Source organism: Aulostomus chinensis, chromosome 3 (genome assembly GCF_037954235.1).
Source record: "Aulostomus chinensis isolate RoL2024-O1b breed Wild chromosome 3, RoL_Achi_v1.0, whole genome shotgun sequence".
NCBI classification, from domain to species: Eukaryota; Metazoa; Chordata; class Actinopteri; order Syngnathiformes; family Aulostomidae; genus Aulostomus; species Aulostomus chinensis.
This window is the reverse complement of record NC_141322.1, coordinates 1,647,605-1,669,053: the sequence shown is the minus strand read 5'-3', so window position 1 is coordinate 1,669,053 and position 21,449 is coordinate 1,647,605. Positions and strand designations below refer to the sequence as shown.

The window sequence follows — 21,449 nt, the reverse complement described above, 5'->3', positions numbered from 1 at the left end:
AGTGGATCAGTTATCGATCCAGCCTCTACATGGTTTCACCGGTGAGGTCGAAGAGCAAAGACTGCAGTTGGACCACAACACACGTCCTCCTATCCTGGAGGATGGTTGGTGAGCAGATCTCCGTCGCCACAATTACATCAAAATCTTTCCCACCGAGTCAGTGTCACGTTTGACAGTGTTTGCTGATGTTAATTACACTGTTCACTACACAGGATACCACAAAGAAGGCACATCACCTTTGGTTTGTTGAAAACACGTCGAGTTTCCTATTGGTCGAGGTCTGTGTGACCTGTGCAAGCGGAGCCCGTTCCTGGCTCAATATCTGAGCTGCGCGATTCATTTTAAGGTCGTCACGAATTTCATCTTCCCTGGTCGTAGTTCATCGTGCTGCTGGACAGCCACGCCAGTCGGGCACGTTGGAAATCACAGCGTCAACAACCTCCTCTTCAAAACAACAACAACAAGCTTTGTGACTTTATGACAACCACTGAGAGCCAGATGGGCCCACAGGCCCGCCAGCCGTGTTCTTGCGCATACAAGGAACTGCAATTAGACAAGATTTCTAAAACGGTGGAGTGTGTGTCTGAGCGTGAACATCACACGCTGATGGAGTGCTGATGGAGCGCGCAGCCACGAGACAGAGCCACCTCTCTCACGGCATCGCAAATCTTCACCTTGGGTCTGCAGCTGCTTCCAGCCTGATTGCAATGAGCAACACGATCTGGATCAGACACACGGGAAGGTGAACAGCGAATGAGAGCTGCTGGCGGCCCAGAGTGACAGGCTGGACGGGGCCTGAGAGCAGAGCTGATACACGCCCCTGTCAGCATTCATCTTATAATTAATGCTTTTCAATTCATGGCCATCGAGAGCCAGGACAGAGGTCATGTGATGCCACTGAGCAGAGGAAGAACACAGAACACTGAAATACATGCATGCGCGCGCACACACACACACACACACACACACACACACACACACACACACACACACACACACACAAAGACAACATCTTACCTATAACTCTGAGCTCTGCATTGGAGTAAACCTCGCCATGCTTATTCCCGGCCACACACTGGTACATGCCTGTGTCCGACAGGGTCAGGCGGCTGATTGACAACGCCCCATTGCCCACTTGTATGCGCTCCTATGGACAAAGACACATGCCTTTAATATGCCTTGTTCCCAACGCTCATCTACATAAAAACAGCCTGAGGGCCAGTGAATTATGGTCTGGAAGTAACAGACGTGGCAATAAATCTAGGATTTCATCACTAATGGAGGGAAAGGCTAGGGTGGATGGAGGCAGGCTAGCAGAAAATGACCCTAATCAATCTGCATGTTTATGAGAGTGAAATAAAACCATGCCCTATTTATATCTCCGACTGCACCACAGGGCCTGTTTCCCCTTCAGCAGGAGGAGGGGATAAGAAGAAGGGTAGGAATATCGTAACATCTGAGGGTATGCTGCATTGTGAAAATTGCTTTTCTGATCGGTATGCTCCATACATACTAAGTGCTGTGTATATGCTCTACCTCCTCCTCATCTTTTCTGGCCCGCGTGCTGGAGGAGTCTTGCTCGTCACTGAGCCATCACATTAAAATCTGTATTAGGAACCTAAAAACCCAGTGGGATGAGTGCATCTGCTGGACATTTACTCCTCGATACACAAATCTCTCTCTGAAGGCAGGTTCTCCCTCAACTCCTTTACGATGCAGCATTAAATCCTTGAGCAGTTTTCATACATCTCTATGCAACGTTGTCAGGTTCCTCCTGGTGCCCTCCAGGCCCTGTTTTCCTTGGGCTCATCCATATTGTCATCAAAGCCAGTTCTATAGGGAGACGCCAAGACATGCAGGATTAAGATCCTGTCACAAGCAAAGAGAGTCTGTCCTCCCTGAACCACCGTAGACTAATCCTGTCTCTGAGCGGGTTGTGCTCAGAGGCTCTGGGTATGTGCAGGGGTGAGTGTTCCTGCTGGCAGGTTGGCGAACGGTGGTGTGTATCAGTCTGCGCGTGGAAAGCACTCCCATTTATGGCTGCTATTAATTAAGCATGACGTGGGCTCAAATCAGCAGTTTTTCCAGGCAGGGACCTGGGGGGACCATCTGTACGCCTTCTGCTGGATGAAAATGATTGGCAGTGTCATCTGCCAACAACACGAGGTTGAATCGTTTGATGCACAAATGCAGAAACTGAAAGAAGGGAAGGGAAGGCTGCAAGGAAAAGCTTGCGGTTTGAAAAAGTGAGCTTCATCAGTTTGGTTACTGCTGACAGCCATTTTCTCTGGAGCGACCAATGACTGGACACTTTTGGTTACAATGATGAAAAACAGCAGTAAAATAAAAAGATACAGAAAAACATGCTACATTCTATAAGAAATAATCAACAAACACAGTGGATGGAAGGGAGGATTGTTAAAGAAACAAATAGCAACACAGCGTGAGAAAAAAAGGAAATTAAATTTGATCTCAGAACTTCAATCTCAAGCAATAAAAGAAAAGTTGCAGGGACAAAAAGAAATGGTGCTCACCAGAGTAGAACTGCAAACAAAATGTAATTCTGCTCCACCATATTTGATTCATTTCCAGCTGAAGGTAGACAGGGAGCAGCAGCCACAGCAAAGCCTGTTCAAGCCCAGCTTATTTTCTTCAGCTGATGTGTGCCTAACAGGTACAGCAGGAACAGCTCAGCCCCACCAAGTCCTCCTGGCGCCGGTTTCCTTTTAACGGCGCAGTCACGGGATCATGTAGCTCACCAAGCATCAGAGAGGGAGGTTCTCAAGGTGAGAACGCCACCAGAGACTGAGCATTCACTACAAACTCAGAAATCTGTAACGCGTCCCATAATAAGGATGCATCTGATCAGCTTTTGCTTTGAGAGACACTTTCTGTGAAACGTCAAAAAAAAAAAAGAGAAGGTACAGATTTACTGAGGTGGGGCGGTGAGGGGGCGGTGACCCAGGGGAAGCATCTCACCTTCAGAAGATGAGGGCAGCGGAGTTACAGAGCGCCACAGAGACGCTTTGGCCTTATTGGCCACCTGGGAAGTTAGCATCTCCATCGGCTCCCCTCGCTAAAAACCGTTGGGACTGTTCCAGATCCATGGTGACCAAAAGTTTCAAAGGTCATCTTCACCGACGAACACCACTGACGCGTTATGACACGAGTGACCGCTGGTAGCTTCTTCATCTTTGGGACCTTTATAAGCTCTGTTGTCTCCTTCAGCCACTTGCTAGCAGCTGCCGTCCTTAAGACACTAGCAAGCTCAAAATTCACATCTGCAATATTCGAATTTACCAACATGTCTCATTCTGTAGCAAAGAACCCGCTGTCTGGCAGCAGCTGTTCTACATGGCGCACATGTACAGGGGTTGTTACGTGTGTGTGCATTTATCCCGTCCTCAGCAGTGCAAATGCTGCGTGTTGCCACTGCTCCGTTGCGTGGCAACACGCTGACCTCTGGATGACCAAAGCCATGGGCAGTGAGGCGGAGTCCCTCAATGGTCCTGGAGACCAGGAACCTCCCATCACGAATACCACGGTGCTCTGCATTCCCCAATTTGTTTGCCCCAATAATTGGAAGTTTGTGAAGCAAAATCGGACCGTTGTCATGACAAGGAATATCTCGAGTCCCTTTTCCAGAAAATCCCAGTTAGAACTGGCTGTGATGGTTACGTTGAAAACAATCTCGCCACGTCATGAACGCGCAGACATGAGCTGGACTGTGTTGCTGTCAAATGAGATACGTGAATCTAACAGGTGAGGTTGTTGGCTCAGCACTTCAGCATCTCATTGAAGGACATTTTCCAATCGGCTACGGGACAGTTAAACGTGCTCCCGCCGGCCAATCAGAAGAGAGTATTTGTCCAGGTCGCGATATAAATGTCGCGGTGACTCACTCTGCTTTACTAAATGCACAGGAAACACGTTTATTTCTGTTCCTGCATGTTAGGAAACTGTCACCAAAAGCACATTTGGGCCCAGTGAAGTGCAACCATCAAAAGGTCTCGGTTGAGTCACCGTAATAAACAACAAATGGGCTTCCTCTCGCTGCTCTCGCTGCTACATCCTTGACCTTTCTCTCTTCCACTAATTATGCCACTGTGGTTAATGGTGGCATTTCAAACAATGTAACACGTTTGCTGATTAATCCGTTCACCCATGCATCCTGAATACATCCATTTATAATGTCTGCTGCGCCACATCTGCACAGTCACTGCAACCTTGAATTACCCACCTGATGGCAGAGTGAGGCCCGGACGCGTCAGATTTAAATGTTGACTTGAGAATTGTGGGAGGGGAGTCATGTGACCAGCCAACCACAGCATGACGAGGACACACCACTAGGGGTGTGTCGGGACTCTCACCTCATGATACGATCTTTTAAACAGACATGTTCCTCCTGTCAGGTTGACTTCCTTCTTACTGAATCTCTTACTTTTCACTGAGGGTCTGAATTCATGACCTTAATAACTTATTCATGTATTCATAATTGAATCATTCATGCCTGACTGACAGAGTGAAATCACATTCACTGGGACATACGATTGTATTTTGTCCCTTCTCTCTCACCCCAGCGGTACTGCAGGTATACGTGTACCCCAAAAACAGTGTGGGGTTGGTTTGGCCCTGATTTGCGGGGGCAGGCTGGAGTCTGACCGTAAATGTTCAGGGTTAGCTTCACAATCGTGCTGCAGTGAGTTGACCATGACAGGGGAACTGAAGCACGCTGACAACACCTCACCTGTAGAAACAACCACAGACTAAAAGCACGCATCAGATGGTCCTGCTTTTTAAGGGTTACCCTCGAAAAGAATTTCGTGAAAAGACCATGGGTGGATGCTGCCTGTGGTGTTACAAGCGAGTGGGTCACCCCAACAACATGTAGAACATTCCAGGACGGATCGATCGCCGCTGGCGTGTTTCTCTCCCTTTTTTGCATAATGAAGCACATTAACATAATGCCTGTTTATGTATTAGGTACAGGCTGTGCCTGAATGTCCAATCAATTTCACCAACAACCTGCGTAAAGGATCCAATATTGTAATACGACACAATGGAGGAATATTAAATCATATTTCTGCAAATGCCAAAAACAGAGTTGTGCAGAGTTGGAGCCACAATGGGCTCATCTCTCATCAAAGTACCTGTAATTGGAATTCAGATGGGGCAGAGAGCCAAAATGAGGGGAGGCTATACAGTATTTATATAGAGAATCTCACTTTTTGGTTGTTGGCAGCAAATGATTAATAACTCTCCTCAGCAGAAAGAGATGCAACAGAAGATTAGGGCTGCTCTTATATCACCCAGCGTTCCAGACCAGCTTGAAATACTAATGCCGCCTGTTTAGTCCTTTAGCTCAGCAAAGCTCAGTGTACAGCCTTTGGAATACAGGGTTTGCAGGCATGAAAACCATAATGTCTTCCAGGCCACAGTGTCGTAAAGAGAGAGAAGATAATGCAGAGTAATTAGTCAGTAAAGCCAGAACAGCTCTGAAAACATTCATCATTCAGCAGCACAAAGTGAGAAACACCTGTGCTGCCGATCCAACCTTGGGAAGACAACCAGAGGAAGCAGACGCTCGTACCTCTGCAGGCTCCAGGTTGTCTCCGTTCTTCATCCACCTGAAGGACGGTTTGGGCTTCCCTGTGGCTTTACATTCCCACACCAGCGAGTCATCGATGAGCTTCTGGACGTCTTTAGGTTTCTCGATGATGTGAGGAGGAGCTGGAGCACACGAGAGCCAAGAGGACTCGTTAGTGTTTGATATGAACAAAGCATGCAGCTTTAATGAAATGACAAATTAGTAAAAGAATCACTTCCAATGGGATGCGAAGTCCAATTTCCAATTTTACACTCTTCTCTTTGATTCATATCTCTGTTAACAATGTCCTCTGAGAATCCAGCAGCTGAAATCCAGATGGGTGAAGAGAGGAGCAGGTACGGAGGAAGCGTGGGTGCAGGGAGTTCTGCTGGATCCTTCACCATATGCCTACAACTACCTGCGTTACAGACAGATGTTTGAGGTTCACTCGAAGTCTCTCTGTGCTCGCTGGGACCTCAAGTACGCACCCCAGCCAGGGAGAGGGACACCAAAACTTGTTTGGAGACACTTAGAGACACAAAACCATCCTTTCCTGTACCAGACAACTGCATGAATGGATTCTGATACAGACACAGAAACCTTTATTAGTCTGAAACACATCCAGAGGCTAAATTTAAGCTTAATGAGTGCTGGAGAGTATCGACTGATTAATCTTTCAACCAATTTGTGGTAATTTTTTAATGAGCCCAGTTGGCATCAGCTGGTACCTGCACCCACGAGGCCCATTGAAGGAACTCTCACATTTTTGGGAAATTATTTGCCATCACTACGTCATCAGCTGGCACCTCTGCTGGCGCTCTGAAAGATTTCCTCTCTGTTTCTAATGCATGTCTGCAGTTCTAACTTCCTGAACAATGCAAGCTAAAGTAGGACTACATTCAACACTGCACAATCACTAAATGAACAACTACAATCAGCAACTGGCTTCACGCTAAATTGAAATAACAACATGGAAAATGGCACTAACAGGACCTCAAGGTGGAGGTCCAGCTGCGTACAGCTGCCCTCCAGAGGAGTGCCGGCCAGACAGATGGGGGTCAGGGAGAGGGGCACCTGACGGAGTTTGAGCAGCGGGTGGTGGCAGTCACGGGCAGCACCTCTGTGGGGGGGATTGTCGCCCTCACCCACGCTGACTCCGAGAGTCTGGAGGGTCAGTGGCACCTCCATTTCTTAGCAACATTTCCACCTGCTTTGCTACAGACGTGAAGGCAACAAAGACACAGAAGCAGACATTCAATAAACCAACATGTTTAACAGAAACTGATCCGTCAGACATGCCGCCGACGTGCAGCACCCCTGTCGGCTCAGAGTCATCCGCCAGGACCAGCGGCATTCGGGCAAGCCCGTCCCCCGGCCCCCGGCCCCAGCACCAGGTCGACAAGCGGCGGACGGTCCTCCAGTCCACCCGGACCCAGCGGCGCATCCTCCGGCCCACACGGATCCAGAGTGAGGACATTATTAGGGGAATAACGGGGATCAAGGAACGGCTCGACCGCCTGATAAATGTTCTGGAACGTTTAGTGGACAAAATAAATTAATCTGGCTTCATGAATCGTGTAGCAGCTTCTTTCCCATTCACACTGTGGAAATGAAATTCTGGCGTGCGAGGACGGCTGCCCGGCCGGGATCGGCGTCATCCCTCCAGCCTCTGCGCATCGATGGACTGGAAACCCGTACGATGAACGTAAGCGTGTTCCTCAAGGGACGGTGCTTTTATGGCAACATGAGTGCAGTCATTAGAGAATTAGACATTAGAGAATCCGGCTGTTGCTGCAGATTGATATTGGCCTGTTCAACCGCACCGTAAGGGAATGCAATGCACCTGCGGGAGAGGCGGATGATCAGGTCCACCACCCAGGGCCTGGCCCGGCTGAGGGTCGACTGACTCACCCCGGAACGGTCCGCCATCTCCCGCTGGAAGGCTTTTTTGTGCCCGATGTATGTGCGGTTATCAAATAATGTCAGTTACCAAACACCGCCACAGGGTGTCGCCAACGGACGAAAGTGCAGTTAACGCTGGAATCGGCTTTCCGCCAACTTCTACGGCAGCTCCAGAGTTGGCGTGAAACAGCGCAAGAATCGCCGAACTTTTCGCGTTGATACTTCTGAACGTGCGTTCACACCGGACGTGAATTCGCGCGAACAGTTTCCATTCAAAGTCCATGCAAACGCGCGAATGACGCGAATTCTCTGTCTGGCGACGCGAAATATTCGCCATTCGCGCAAATTGAAAATATTGAACTTTGGCGAACACCACCAGCCAATCAGCGTTGAGGATGTCCCGACGTCATGGCTGACTGTGACTTACTGACTGAGACTGACAAGATGGCGGACAAGTTGATTGTGGCTATATGTGGAAACCCGGTGCTATGACACTACGTGTCAAAATTACAAGAACCGGTTGAATAAACTGGTGTCCATCCGTTACATCCTGTCACCGATCCCAGCTAGCAGGTCGTCAAACTGGCCAGTCGTCATCCGAAAATACCGCTTGAAGCGGCAGTTACGGAGCCCCTGGAGGAGCTCGGTTCACCGAGCGGTTTGATTCACCGAGCTGAGCTCGCCTCTAGATGGTGCTGATAACCCAGATCGACGGCGTTTAGTTTTCGACGTATTTCTGCCTTCCACGGCAGGTAGAACGCAACAGTTGTGTGAATATTCATGGTGAAATGGCGGAAGGGAACGTTGCCAGAAATACTCGCTACTCGGGCAGGTGAGCGAATTCGCGTATTCCCACGAATGAACAAGATGGTGAGACTCAGTAAACGAGAGCGTCGGTCCTGGCGTACGCAAGTTTTTCTTGTGTAAACCACGTTGATACGTGAGGCCCCTGGTTCAGCATCTGGGTTTGTCAGGAGGACGGTGATGATGAGAATTCCCCCCCCCAAAATGTCAAAGTTCAGAACAGAGTTCAGTGACGTCGGTCTTCTGATTTCTGTTGTCTTGTTCTCTCTCAGACAAGCAGAGGAACAATGAGATCAACTTTTAGTTTTCAAGAACCTTTTTTAAAAATGTCATTACATCATTATTTTCTATGTAGTTCAAGATCTGTTGTACATAAAAGCCTTTGACCAGAACATAAGTCACAAGTCCAGTATCTCCTCATTTATTTGTCATTAAAGCTCTTTGGTGATGACTGTGGACATTTATGTGGTTGATACCTTTAGATTGAAAAGATGAGATGGGGGCATGAAACCAGAGAGAGAGAGATGGAGTGTCCCAAATCACCCTCCTCCACGGGACATACTTAAGATTCTGAGTTCACTCAACTCCAAATGAAAAAGTGTGGCTAGTCAGTGAAAAGTGAGCATGCAAAAGTACCCGGATGCTGAGCTCAGTCAAGATTTTGAGTATGCGACGGTGGACACTCATCAAAATGGCGGCGGACAGCTGTGGTGAGAGCCGGTCCACGCCCACTTGTACAGAGTCGTCTTTACATTAAATGGCGGGGACAAGTTTGAAATTCTGTGTGGACACGGGTTTGAAGAACTAAAACGACTTGTCACCAACATGTTTTACTGAATAGATCCCACAACTAAACGCCACATACCGGTGACCTTCAGCCAATAGGAGGACGTCTCGTTGTCGGCGTCGACTGTGGCGTAACAACACGCGATGATGTTTCATTTTGCTGTTCTACTGCTTCAAAAATCCACAACCAACGCAGGCAAAAGGTAATTAGCCGATGCCAGGATTTTTCTGCTGTGATGGTCAAATATCTTTCAGACCCAGAAAAGAGCACGAGCTCACAGTGAACTGTGTTTTCTCCGTTCTTCTCTGACACAGAGCCTGTGGTCGCAACCCATTTCCTTGCAGCAGACAGTAATGTGACTCTTGATGTGACCCAGTCCGTTCGCGTGTGATCCAGCATCCTGACTGGTGCAGCCTCTGGTGAGCAGCAGGCTGCAGGTGTAACCGAGTGTCCTCGTGTGTCTGGAGAAGGCCAGCAGCTTCCTGTCCTCCCATGCCACCTCCCTCTCTGAGCTCCGCCCTCAGCTGCGTCTGAAATATCCCCAACTTTTCCTTTGCGGGTTCTTTTGGTTTCCTTGCATGCGACGTTACATACATACACATCAGCGTGGTGCCACGAAGCCCTGCGCTCAGTAAATGATGGCATAATTATACGGGAGGGTAATTGCTCCTCGCCGTGTCATGCGAGTAACTCAAGGCTGGTTAATGATGAAACAAAAAGGGGAGGGTGCTTCAACTCTGTGCGTTCAGGATGATGTGTAGGTCAAGCGACTATCATCCTATATCACACAAGGCCAGTGGCAGGACAAGAGTAATGGCTGACTGCACTTTTCCATTCCACGCACCTCACCTACTGTCACTCTCAAGGACGAGCGACCTTTGCGGAGGCCTTTTAACAACAGTACAAATCCTGCACTAATTGGCTTCTGCTATGCGGGATTTTCAAGAAAAGCAGCAAACACAGCGAGTAATTCAGCAGCAGCGACCGTGTCCCTCTGTGCATTACAAGTCCAGCGTGATTTGTGTTTGTGTGTGGGTGTTCAGAAAAATAAAGAGGATAAAAAGAGGCGGAAGCCCAAGGGAGATGTGCCTTTCTGTGTCTTTATGTTGGAGTCCTGCATAGATTCCCCATCAAATTAGGTCCAGTGACAAAGAGATATGTGTGCGGTACCACAGAGCCGTGAGATCCCTCAGCGCCGGGCCGGCTGAGGTCATTAACAGAGCCACGGTGGCCTCAGTCTGCCTCAGTAGAAGTTACTTTGACTGAGAGATTGGGAGAGGATCCTCGTCTCGCTGCACAGGGAGATATTTGCTAACATCTGTGCCAACATTCCGTCCATCCTCTTGTATGAGCTCAGCAGCTCCTATCAATACGTGCCTGCATGCGCGGCTAGAATGAACCCACGAGGCGAGATGGCGTTCCGCTCCACCATCACCACTCATTTACTCTCACATCCATTCATGCTACCGCAGCCCTCCAGCGGAGCTGGCCGAGCTGCTCCGCCCACCGACCAAACAGTTGTTGCTGCTGTTTTCTCCTCGCTGTCAGGGTCCCTCGCCCACGGCAAATGTAACGCCTCCAAGTCAGCACTTATCAAAAGAAAGCAGGCTCCCATCTGAGCCTGCACCTGGACCGGTTCCTCCTCGATCAAGCCCGGCGCCAAGTGGCTGAAGAGGATGGAAGAGCGGTGCTCGCATCATCAGAGAAACGGCAGCGGGAGACACCGAGAACGGTCACAGATTAGCTTTCACTTTCCCTCTCTGAGGAACATGAATATCAGCAAGGTTTTTGATTTGCTTCTCGAGAGGAAAATGTAACCAAGCCACTTACGTCAGGGAGCAAGATGGCGGCTAAATGCACTTCATCTGGAAAGAATAGAGGGCCTAACGAGGAAGCTGTCAGAGAGCAGGGACCTCCACCGAGGGCCCTGGAACTGTGGCGATCAGACCCGGATAGAAGCTGCTGGCAGACAGAGAGACCAGGACAAGGCCTCTGTTCCTACAGATCCCTCTCAGTTCTCATCTGTCTCGTAAACGACTACAAAAATGGAGTTGAATTCATGAATTTGAATATGAATTTGACCGGATCTGCATGGGCTTGCCAGTGTGTGTGTGTGTGTGTGTGTGTGTGTGTGTGTGTGTGTGTGAGTGTGAGTGTGTGTATTCTGATGATACCTATTTGGATTGTATATGAAGAGCAGACTCATGCTGCCTCCACTAGGTGGCGTTAGACAACACACTTCCTGTAGGTGATTTAGCTGTAAATCATGTGAGGACAACACAGGGTCATGTGATCTTTGTTCATCATCTTCCTGTAACCACCAGGTGGCGCTATAACCTAAACTCCACTTGTAGACTCTTCAGGACTCTCATCAAAGATCCTACCATGTGACTCCAGTGACTGCAGCTTCCTGTTCTATGGTCAGATATTAAACATGGCCGCCTCCTCGCCGCGGTAACCTCTCAGTCTCCACAGTGACCCGTCACCAGGTTCTTACCGCATCTGGTTGACTCACTAGGAGGACATCAAACCTGCCATTTCCTGTAGCCACCAGGTGGTGCTATAACTCAACTGACCCAGACTTTAACGGAGTCGAGCCAAGATTGGTGGAACCAGATAGTTTGAAGGAGATCATTTTTCTTACTTTCAACTAAATAACAGCAAACTTGCTTCTAGAGCCTCAATACAGTTGATAAATTAATGTTGTGGTAAATGAATATTTCATTAAAACATGTATTTACAAAGAAGAAAATTAGGAACACTGCGCCCTCATATCCATTAAGCTGTATTTGTGGAATTTGAGAGGGAAAAGCAGGAGTGTTTTTGTGTCCGACACTGTCATTAAAAGTGCGAGCATGTTTTGATAATAAATCTTTCATTTCTCCGTCTCACATAAAGCCGAGCTCCTTCCCACTGTAGCCTGCTTCGATGTACAAGAGATATCCTTATCGATCCCTCCGTAGGCTTTCACTGCTGACGAATGTCTCAAAAGGCTTATTCAAAGACGGCTCAAGATAAGATTACTGATTTTTATCACATGGCTGCCAGCAGCACGAGAGAGAGACACACACAGACAGACAGACAGAGAGAGAGAGAGAGAGAGAGCAGATCCAAAATGAGAGACAGGACAAATCAAGGCTGGTGCTCCAGGGCTGTTAGAGAGAGAGAGAATGAGGCTGAGAGCTTCCAGGGACGCTGTAAATAACAGCAAATAGTTTAATACCCCAAATGAGTTACTTCTGACAGCTGACACGGCGCGACCCGAAGGGGCCAGGGTGGGGTTGTGGAGAGAGCAGGAGTGTGGCCTTGATAGCCTGAGCTGTGGATGAAGGTTCTGATAAAAAATAGAGTTCCAGAAATGATATACACTATTTTTAAATTTCATGACCTCTTGCCATTGAAGGAAAGGCTGGTGAAACGTCTCCATGGATCTGCCAATGCGATTTAACTTCTCTCTTGAGAGGAGATTAAACAAAACCTGACTGTAAAGTAATACTTCTCTCAAAAGGGTATTTTGCTCTTCAAATACCAACTCTTGAGCTCACAACGATGTTTTTCCTCTCCTGCATCACGTTGTTATGACTCTTGTGGTTCTTAAATGTGGGAAGAGCCAGCTACGTAATCTTAGCTCCAAGCTAATGCTCTGAGTCTTTTCATCCATGTTAATGACGTGATGTGAGTCTGTATGACCAATACAGCTGGAGCAGAGTGGCGAGGACACGAGCAGACTACAGTGTAAAACATAAATAACTTTCATTCGCACTGGTCCTCCCTGTGGCCCCCCATCAAGAAGGTTGTGGGTGGAGCAGTGGTCCTCACGGTGGCCCCCATCAAGAAGGTTGTGGGTGGAGCAGTGGTCCTCACGGTGGCCCCCAGCAAGAAGGTTGTGGGTGGAGCAGTGGTCCTCACTGTGGCCCCCCAGCAAGAAGGTTGTGGGTGGAGCAGAGGTCCTCCCTGTGGCCCCCCAGCAAGAAGGTTGTGGGTGGAGCCCCGGCTGCAGCACGGGGTCTTTCTGGGTGAGTCTCCATGTTCTCCCTGTTCCTGCTGGGTTCTCTCTGGTACTCCAGCTTCCTCCACAGTCCAAAGACATCAAGAGGGACCAGGTTAATCCAGACTCTAAATTGACCGTAGGCGTGGCTGGGAGAGCCAATGGTTGTCTGTCTCTATGTGTTGGCCCTGCCATGGACTGGTGACCTGTCCAGGGGGAAGGCTGCTGGGATAGGCTCCACCCCCACCACCCTGAACAGGAGAGGAGGGGGAACATGGAGGGATGGATGATGGATGGATGATGAATGGATGGATGATGGAGGGATGGATGATGGATGGATGGATGGATGGATGGAGGATGATGGATGGATGGATGATGGATGGATGGATGGATGATGGATGGAGGGATGGATGATGGATGGATGGATGGATGATGGATGGAGGGATGATGGATGGATGGAGGATGATGGATGGATGGATGGATGATGGATGGAGGGATGGATGATGGATGGAGGGATGGATGATGGATGGAGGGATAATGGATGGATGGAGGATGATGGATGGATGGATGGATGGATGGATGATGGATGGATGGATGGATGATGGATGGATGATGGATGGATGGATGGATGATGGATGGAGGGAGGGATGGAACTTTTATTTTAACGAGCAGCGAGTTAGCTTAGCTGACCCCACTAGCAGGAGCTCACACCTCTGACATCATCTGATGTTGAACTGCTACAGAGACACTGGCACCAGCAGTCAAACTCAACATGAGTCACGAGCGTTCAAGATCCACTTCCAGCTTCCGTTCGTCCGTCTGTCAGCAGCTCCAGGCAGGACCACCAGGCCTGGGCCCACAAAACCGACTCATCCTGAAATCTCCCCCTAGCCAGGGTGTCTGTGTCGGGGTTAAAAATGCCGGCTGGACCGGCAGCCATCAGCTGGTCCTCCATCTCCGACTCAACAGGACCGAAGTGGCGTCAGCATCCAGCTCACTAACGCCACCTTCAGCTCTGAAGTGTAAACTGCAACTTGCTCTGCTGCATCACTGCACTTTCAAAACGGGGACAGACCGGCTCAGGCACTTCATTATTGAATCTGCTTCTTTAAAAAAATAGATTGATAATAGAAAAATACCAACTACAGAAACGTCTTCATCAGAGGTGAAGGGTCAACTGTGAGCAAACGCTACCATGGAAGTGCACCACCAGGCCCAACATTCCAGGCAGTCCAGGGACTTTTAGGTGAGTGAGATGCTCCAGAAACAATTGGTGGCTCTGGCCCCCTTCCTGTCCCTCCAGATGCTGCGGGCGGATGATGTCCCTGACATATGGGCCGCTGCTCTATGTATAGTACATTTAATGGCTTTGATCTCCAGTGAAGTTGGACGTCAATCATGTTGCCATCTGCTGGGACCCAATACGAGGCTCACCAACAAGGTCGTGTGCGAGGGCTCAGCCTCATCCACATCTCTCCTTTAATCTGGATCAAAATATTAGAGGCATCATGGCTGACAGCCTTTAATCATTTTGATGTGCCGTTAAAATGAACCCCGCTTCTGATGTGCGCCACATGAGCCACACCAGGGTCTGCTGACATCACATGTGGTCAAATATTCACGCGTGACATGACGACCTACCGTAGAACGACAGCTTTCCCTTCACTGTGTTCATTCCTCTGGAGTTCTCGGCCACACACTCGTACATGCCGGCGTCCTCCTGCTGGAAATACGGAATCTCCAGAACGCCGCTTACTGTCCTCATGTCCACTTTCCTGGGGAAAGGTACGCCGTCCACTCGTCTCCAGTTGATCGAAGGAACTGGGCTGAAAAGGAAGGGCAAGAATGGTGTAAGTCCACAGATTCAACCTCAAAGCTCTCACAGTTGATGTCAGGCTTTGCGCCGAGCTGGAATCACCATGCGTCCAATTCAAATACAGCGTTCACTCATTTGAGTTCAATACGCTGAAACTGTCTCGGCTTCATCGGCAGGTCCTGACACCTTTAATCGACCTGAATTACTGCTGCTACAACTGGCGCCCTACACGAATCATACAGACAGTGATTTCAGGTAATGAGAAAGGATGAGCCAGCCACTCGCAAATCCATGAGCAATACACCTGCAAGCGAACATGCAGTCCAGCGCCTGATCTCAGCAGAGCCCTGGAGAGAGACAGCAGTTCTCAATATGCCATTGCATCTCGTGGCTACCAGTGATCAAATTGTGGCAACAACTTACATCTCACCTCCACGGATTGATCACACTTTGGACGCAACTTACAAAATATGTGTTCCCTGTCTCTGAGGCCCCTCCAGAGCTTCACACATTCAGTAATGTTGAATTTTGCTTCAACATCAAGACGCTGATGTTAACCCTGGATGCTGAAGCGCTTCGTCTTGGTAGCGTAACAATAAAACAGCACAGTAAAAGATTAGAAGAACTTTCATTCTCCCGTGAAAGGAAAACTGCAACAATTACCTCAGACTCTGTCTTAGCTTTAATTATTCTACCTCGTCTGAGCTCCATCACATTGTGACTCTTATGCCACGACGTCTCGTCTCATCTCTCACATTTGCATCTTGAAACTCGTGAGGATTGCAGCGAAGAAGTGAAACACATGAAGAAACATCTAAGTCTCTGGTAATGTTTGCTTCTCTGTGCGGGTGAGCGAGCTGAGCCTGATGTAAGCGAGAGCGTACTTTCCCAGAGCGAAGCACTCCAACTTTACAGTGGAGCCTTTGGCGACGTGCACAACCTCTGGAAACTGAACTTCAATCTTTGGCTCGTATTCACCCATCACACCTGAAAGAGAAATGCAGACGAGTACGAGTGTTAGAGGCGTGAACAAGGCCGTGCTCTGTGTGTGACTGAGACAAACAACACCGCCAGTCAATAAATGAATGAACAAGTTGTGGTTTCTGCTGTTGCTGCCGTCCCCCAGTTTACTATGTGCTCGCGTGCTATTTGATGCTTCTCTGGGGACCGTCACCGAACGCACTCCCGCTGAAAATAACGAATAAAAGACACCAATCACAGCTCTCCAGTGGACACCCTGATGCTGAGTGGAAAGACAACTTTGAGGATTCATGGACGATTTGAGCTTTCACGTCCAGATGAGTTTCTTCTAGTTGCAGCGCTAACAGCTATGAACCAGAAAATGGGCCCATGAAATCCCCTCGGGTTCTGTCGCTGACTCCACAGAGCGTCCCATTCAATCGATGGAGCAGCTTGAGCGGATTACAATATTCCAGCCATGCACACTCAAACTCTGTGGCTGAAGGAGGATGAATCAAGACTGGAGACTCTTGTCTTAAGCACTGTGCTCACTTATATTTCATGACCTTTTTTGTGATTGTGGGTGCTTTTTAATTTCCCGGTTGTGCCACCTTTCAGCTCGAGTCTGCAGTCGCTGTATTTAAAGGCACTCTCCTCCAGCAGGAGGAGAGAAGCCCCCCCCGCCCCCCCCCCCCACTTTTCGCTGTAATTCCAGGCTACATTGCACAAATAGCTCCAGAAATGGAGGAAACAGGCCAATTTCATCGTGTTGATTTGGCGAGGAGCGTGTTATCAGGATGGCTCCCTGAGTGACTGTGAAAGCTAATTCCGATCCTTATCACAACTGCCTCCTACTGGAATGTAGCCACAGCGCTATCAGCCATGTTCAAGCAGACAGGTGGAAGTGGACGGGTAATTGTCTCATACCATAACCTTTTGTAGGGGACACCTGCTTAATGCAGCCCCAGCCGAGCCCCGTGACCGCGAGGCAGGCTTGATGTGTTGCTGCTCGTTGCCGCACCTCAGTGAAATAAAGCTATAATGAAAAGAGGAAGGAAGGAAGCAGGAAGGGACGAGTGGTGTGGAATTGCCTGGGAAAAAAAATTGTTTCTCAAATCACACCAGCCACTGGCAATTCTGTGTCTCCCTCCATGATTTGTGATGCAAGACATTTTACATCTTTCCCCAGAATGCTCACCCTCCTTCCCCTCAGTGACATAAATAACACCATTAGTTTGAATGACATCCATGTCCTCTCTCTTTTCTATAGTTTCAGTTAGTCATTGCTCCTCCAGCAGAGTCAGCGTTCGTCTTCTATCAGATTCGATGATTTAAAGAGCCTCAACTCCTCAGAAGCGTCGCTGCTTTTATTCTGTGACCGATTCAGTCCCTGAAGTTACTGGAGCAGTGATGCGACTCTGGAGAGGACTTTTATTGGCCCAGATCAGCAAACAAAAACCCCAACTGCAGTACAAACGATATTCCTATTAGAACGGCATCGAACAAATTTGCTTTTTTGAAGTGCATGTGGTTAGAAACACACATGAGAATGAGACAACTTGCTGACAGTGACCTTTCCTCCGGAGTGCTTTGATAAGCCAGCCCAGGGCATGTGATTCCCATGTTAAAGGACATACTAAAATTAGCAAAACAAGAGACAATTAACCTTTTGAAGTCATCTGTTTTCCTCTAAATGAGTCTCGTCCTACTTTGAAGAACCAACAAAACAAAGCTGTCCTCCTGTGACTCGTGACCAGCAGGGCAACTGTCGAGGAACCTTTCACGTTTCTGAATAACTTGTCTGATTGCTCTGAACCCGTGGAAGGAAATGGGTGACAACGTTGGTGACCATCAGTGTCAGATCAGCCATCCGCCGGTCGTACGGACCGACGAGTTTGATTGTAAAAATAACAATAGAGATCGCTGGAGATATTGTTTTCATCTTTGTCACGTGACCTTGGGGTCAGGAGGTACTGAGGAGCCAATGGAGGCCTGTCCACTCACGCCTGTCACCTGATCAGGACAGGGATTGACAGCTCATGTTAACTAATTCCTATGTTACTAACCCTTTTGTGAAGGAGTTTGTAGTATTGGTTAATACGCACGTACTCACTAGCTATACCACCTCTTGTTCTGTGCTACTGGGAACACACAAGCGCTCGTTGGTTGGCGGGCTGGTGAGCTCACTGCTGCTGGGAACAGGAAGTGCACCAGTTACTGTGGTGGAATCAAATTGTTTGTGGCTTCCTGAGCAGCAGCTGGATAACAAGACGTGGATTTCCTGTTAGTGAATCCCTGAAAGACAAAATACCCTTTTTGGGTGAAGCATCACTTGAGAAGTGACCCATTAATACGTTGTTAAGACATTTATTAACGGTTACTTGGTACTTGTTACTTCATTAATTATGAAACCGATGGTGTCTGTTAAAAATGAGTTCCCTCCTTCACATGAACGCAAACAAGTGCCCATACCTGCTCCATGTCTTATTTCGTGCTTCTTCCTGCATTCAGCAACATTGATTACTGCACTCATTTGTGACATCAGGGTGGAGGTGGCTCAGAGGTAGCGAGGCCATCTAGTACACAAAGGGTCGCTGGTTCGATCCCCACTTCCCCCGGTGACCATGTCCAAGTGTCCTTGAGCAAGATACTGAACCCCGAACTGCTCCTGATGGCCCTGCGACAGACTGGTGACCCGTCCAGGGTGAACCCCGCCTCTCACCCAATGTCAGCTGGGACAGGCTCCACCCCCCACGACCATTAATGGACAAAAGGTATAGAAGATGGACGATGGCTGTGAGGTTTGAGGGTTCATGTGGGACACTTGCCTGCCACACATCTGCATGCTGACACTAACGTCTTGGTTGTGTTTACCTTCGGTGGGTTGGTGTAACGTGGACTATTACAGAGTGAAGTGTGTGTGCAGTGTTCACCATCTGGCCAGCATTCATGGAGGTGAAGTGATATCTGTGTGACTTCAGCTCATGAAGTCCATCACTCACACAGGAAGTGACCTTTAAACGGGACATTAACAGCCTGCAACAGCAAATTTACATGAGCACATGACGAAAATGACGGCGCTCGTGTTCGTGGGTGCGTGAGTGAGTGAGTGCAGGACGCTCACCATCGTTGCGGAGCACTAGCGGAGTGGGCGGGCCCTGGACTCGGGTCTTTGTGACAGTGTTCTTCACCACACAAGTGTAGTTGCCTACATCCGAGGGCTCCACTTTGGCGATGTAAAGGTTCCCCGTCTCCTGTGAGATGAAGCGGCGAGTATCCTGCTTCACAAATGTCGGGTACTCGTTAAAGATCCAGGAGAAGTTCAGGTCTGTTGGGATGAAGCAAGACAGCTCTCATTATTACAGAGTGAACTAATATGGTCAGAGGCGGAGACATCGCCAGTCACATTGTGGTTGAAGCTTTCGCTCTGGAAGTAATTTGGTAGAAACGTTCACTGGGAATCAAGGATGAAATGAAAAGATTTTGGTGGTCAAAGGTCAAGGTCCCCCCGTGTAAGCAACACCTGTCCCATTCCTGTCAACACAATGTTTCAGGAACGCACAAAAAGGTCCATTGGGACTCAACTGACAGGATGTTGGGGTCAAAGGTCACTGAGGCACACAAAGAAAGAGCAGTATTTCTAGTTTTGTGTGTCCGACTTGCGGCGTTGCAGCGGCTCACGTGACAGGAGGATTTACTCAGTGAACTGGTCCGTTAGGGGAAGAAGAAGAGTTAAAAAGACTGATATCCGGGACAGTTATTGAACCTTTAATAAAGGCATGATAGTCATGTAATTGCAGTAATTAATGACTGTAGCAGTTAACGACATTAAGTGATTTCTGGAGTCCAGGAAACTGATCAATAATCCAGTGGACCAGTGTCATTGGCTCTAACTGAGATAAACGAGCCCTCAGAAGGAACTCGGGAACAAGTTACTTCCAGAAGTCAAACACTGGCGATCCTCACTAATACGCAGCAGAGATCTACTCCTCGATGGCGTCCTCACACCGATGATCTCAATCTTGTGATGTAATCTGCCGTGACTTTGTGCAGCAGGTCTAGCTGGCAGACAAGCACCACCTGCCCTGCTGAGCTTAATCAAATCCTCCTACGACAGCACTTGTTAGCGGACAAGCAATTATACAAAACAGTCATGGCGGTAACCTTCTCTCTCGCCTCTCCTCGCTGATTGGCCATTTATCACAGCTGGATGCCAGTCAGCCACTGGCTGAAAGGAGCAGGTAGTGTACAGGAGGCGGTGGAGGCTTGGGCGTACATGGCTCGGCTGATGTGTGTGCAGCTGAGCGATGGTGCAGCAGAGGTCCACAGGGACAAGAGACACTTGAAGGCAGGATAAGTCACGTTGTTTGTTTCTTTCCTCTCCGGTGCTTTTGGACCGTGCCTGCACCTGCTCTTGTTCTATGTTTAAAACCCCCATGACTACACGGCACAACATGAGCCGCCGAACACGACAGAGAACGACAACATAATGAGTTACCACACACAGCTGGGCAAGAAACACACACCACAACATCCAGGGCATTGACTTTATGGGTTACACAATGCTCCCAGACGTATGAAAACAGGACAGCTCCAAGACAACCTGAGGGAATCCAGCTGTCCCGGGTGGCAGCGTCGCAATCACTGCCGCCGTAACAGCAAATCAAGCGCATTTGTACTGTGATGAGAGCAGCCTTGGCACATAAACTCAATTAACACAAGTTGTTTTTACTCTAGAAGCATACAGGACGGATCACACAAACACCTTGTAGAAGTCGGAGGCTTCTTCTGCACAGGGGCTTCGTGTGCTTCCCTCCAGGTTAAAGATCACTTTGCAGGTGCCACAGTGAGTAAGGCTGCTTCCATCACAGCAGGCGCAGCTTCAAAGGAGAGGCCTCGCTGAATATTCAACGACCGGACACGATGTGCAAGTCAAACAGCCTCCGTGCAAGGCTACAATCAACCCAGACTGCTGTGATACTGTACAGACAGTAAAGACACAGGGCAGGAAAGCAGGCCGATTACCCCCGACAGCCTGAGGGCATCGTCATGGACGCGGGCCTGTGAGGGGGTGACGCTGCTCACATGTTACTGTGTCTTTCTTTCAAAGTGCTGTTCGTTAGTGAAGATGATCTTGATGAAGAAAACATGCAAGTATCATGAACTTTTGTCCACCTGTCCTTATTTTCAGCAATAATCCAAAATCCAATGTTACCTGGCGGCGCTAACTTTCTAGTTAGCCTGTAAAAGGAATGCTGCAGGAGTACTCAGGCAAGCTCCTGCTTCATTGACTTCCTGATGAGATTAGGTCCTCTCCTTACTAACCCTTGATGACCGTGATGACCCCCCTTCATGACAGGGGTCACGGCCTCGCTCCTACACTCCTGACAAGGTGACTCGGCGGCTCAGGAGGCCAACATCATCTTAGCTATTGGCCGTAAAGGAAACGTGAGTGAACATGCTCAGGAAAGGCTTCAGCTTCAGTTTAGTTTGGTTTGTTTGGAGAAGGACAGTGTGCAACATAACATCAATTATTCACAGGGAACATAAAAGATGTGTGCACCAGATATGGTGGGGGGATTATTTCCGTCTGCAGTCATATTTA

The 21,449-nt window shown here is 48.7% G+C and overlaps 1 protein-coding gene across 7 annotated transcripts in view; it reads right to left on the bottom strand.

Annotated features, from left to right (window-relative positions):
* Positions 1-21,449, bottom strand: part of cntn4 (contactin 4) — a 150,596-nt gene that overhangs the window by 45,607 nt on the left and 83,540 nt on the right. For 4 of the 7 annotated variants that reach the window (XM_086197551.1, XM_086197557.1, XM_086197574.1 and 1 more), the window contains exons 6-11: positions 18,969-19,172; positions 15,769-15,871; positions 14,710-14,894; positions 5,823-6,005; positions 5,591-5,730; positions 1,018-1,147 (exon numbers count right to left, since the gene is read on the bottom strand). In XM_086197551.1, coding sequence (XP_086053677.1) covers positions 1,018-1,147; positions 5,591-5,730; positions 5,823-6,005; positions 14,710-14,894; positions 15,769-15,871; positions 18,969-19,172 — 945 coding nt within the window. The remainder of the gene's footprint in view (positions 1-1,017; positions 1,148-5,590; positions 5,731-5,822; positions 6,006-14,709; positions 14,895-15,768; positions 15,872-18,968; positions 19,173-21,449) is intronic. The other 3 variants (XM_086197564.1, XM_086197594.1, XM_086197584.1) reach the window with 1 other exon arrangement.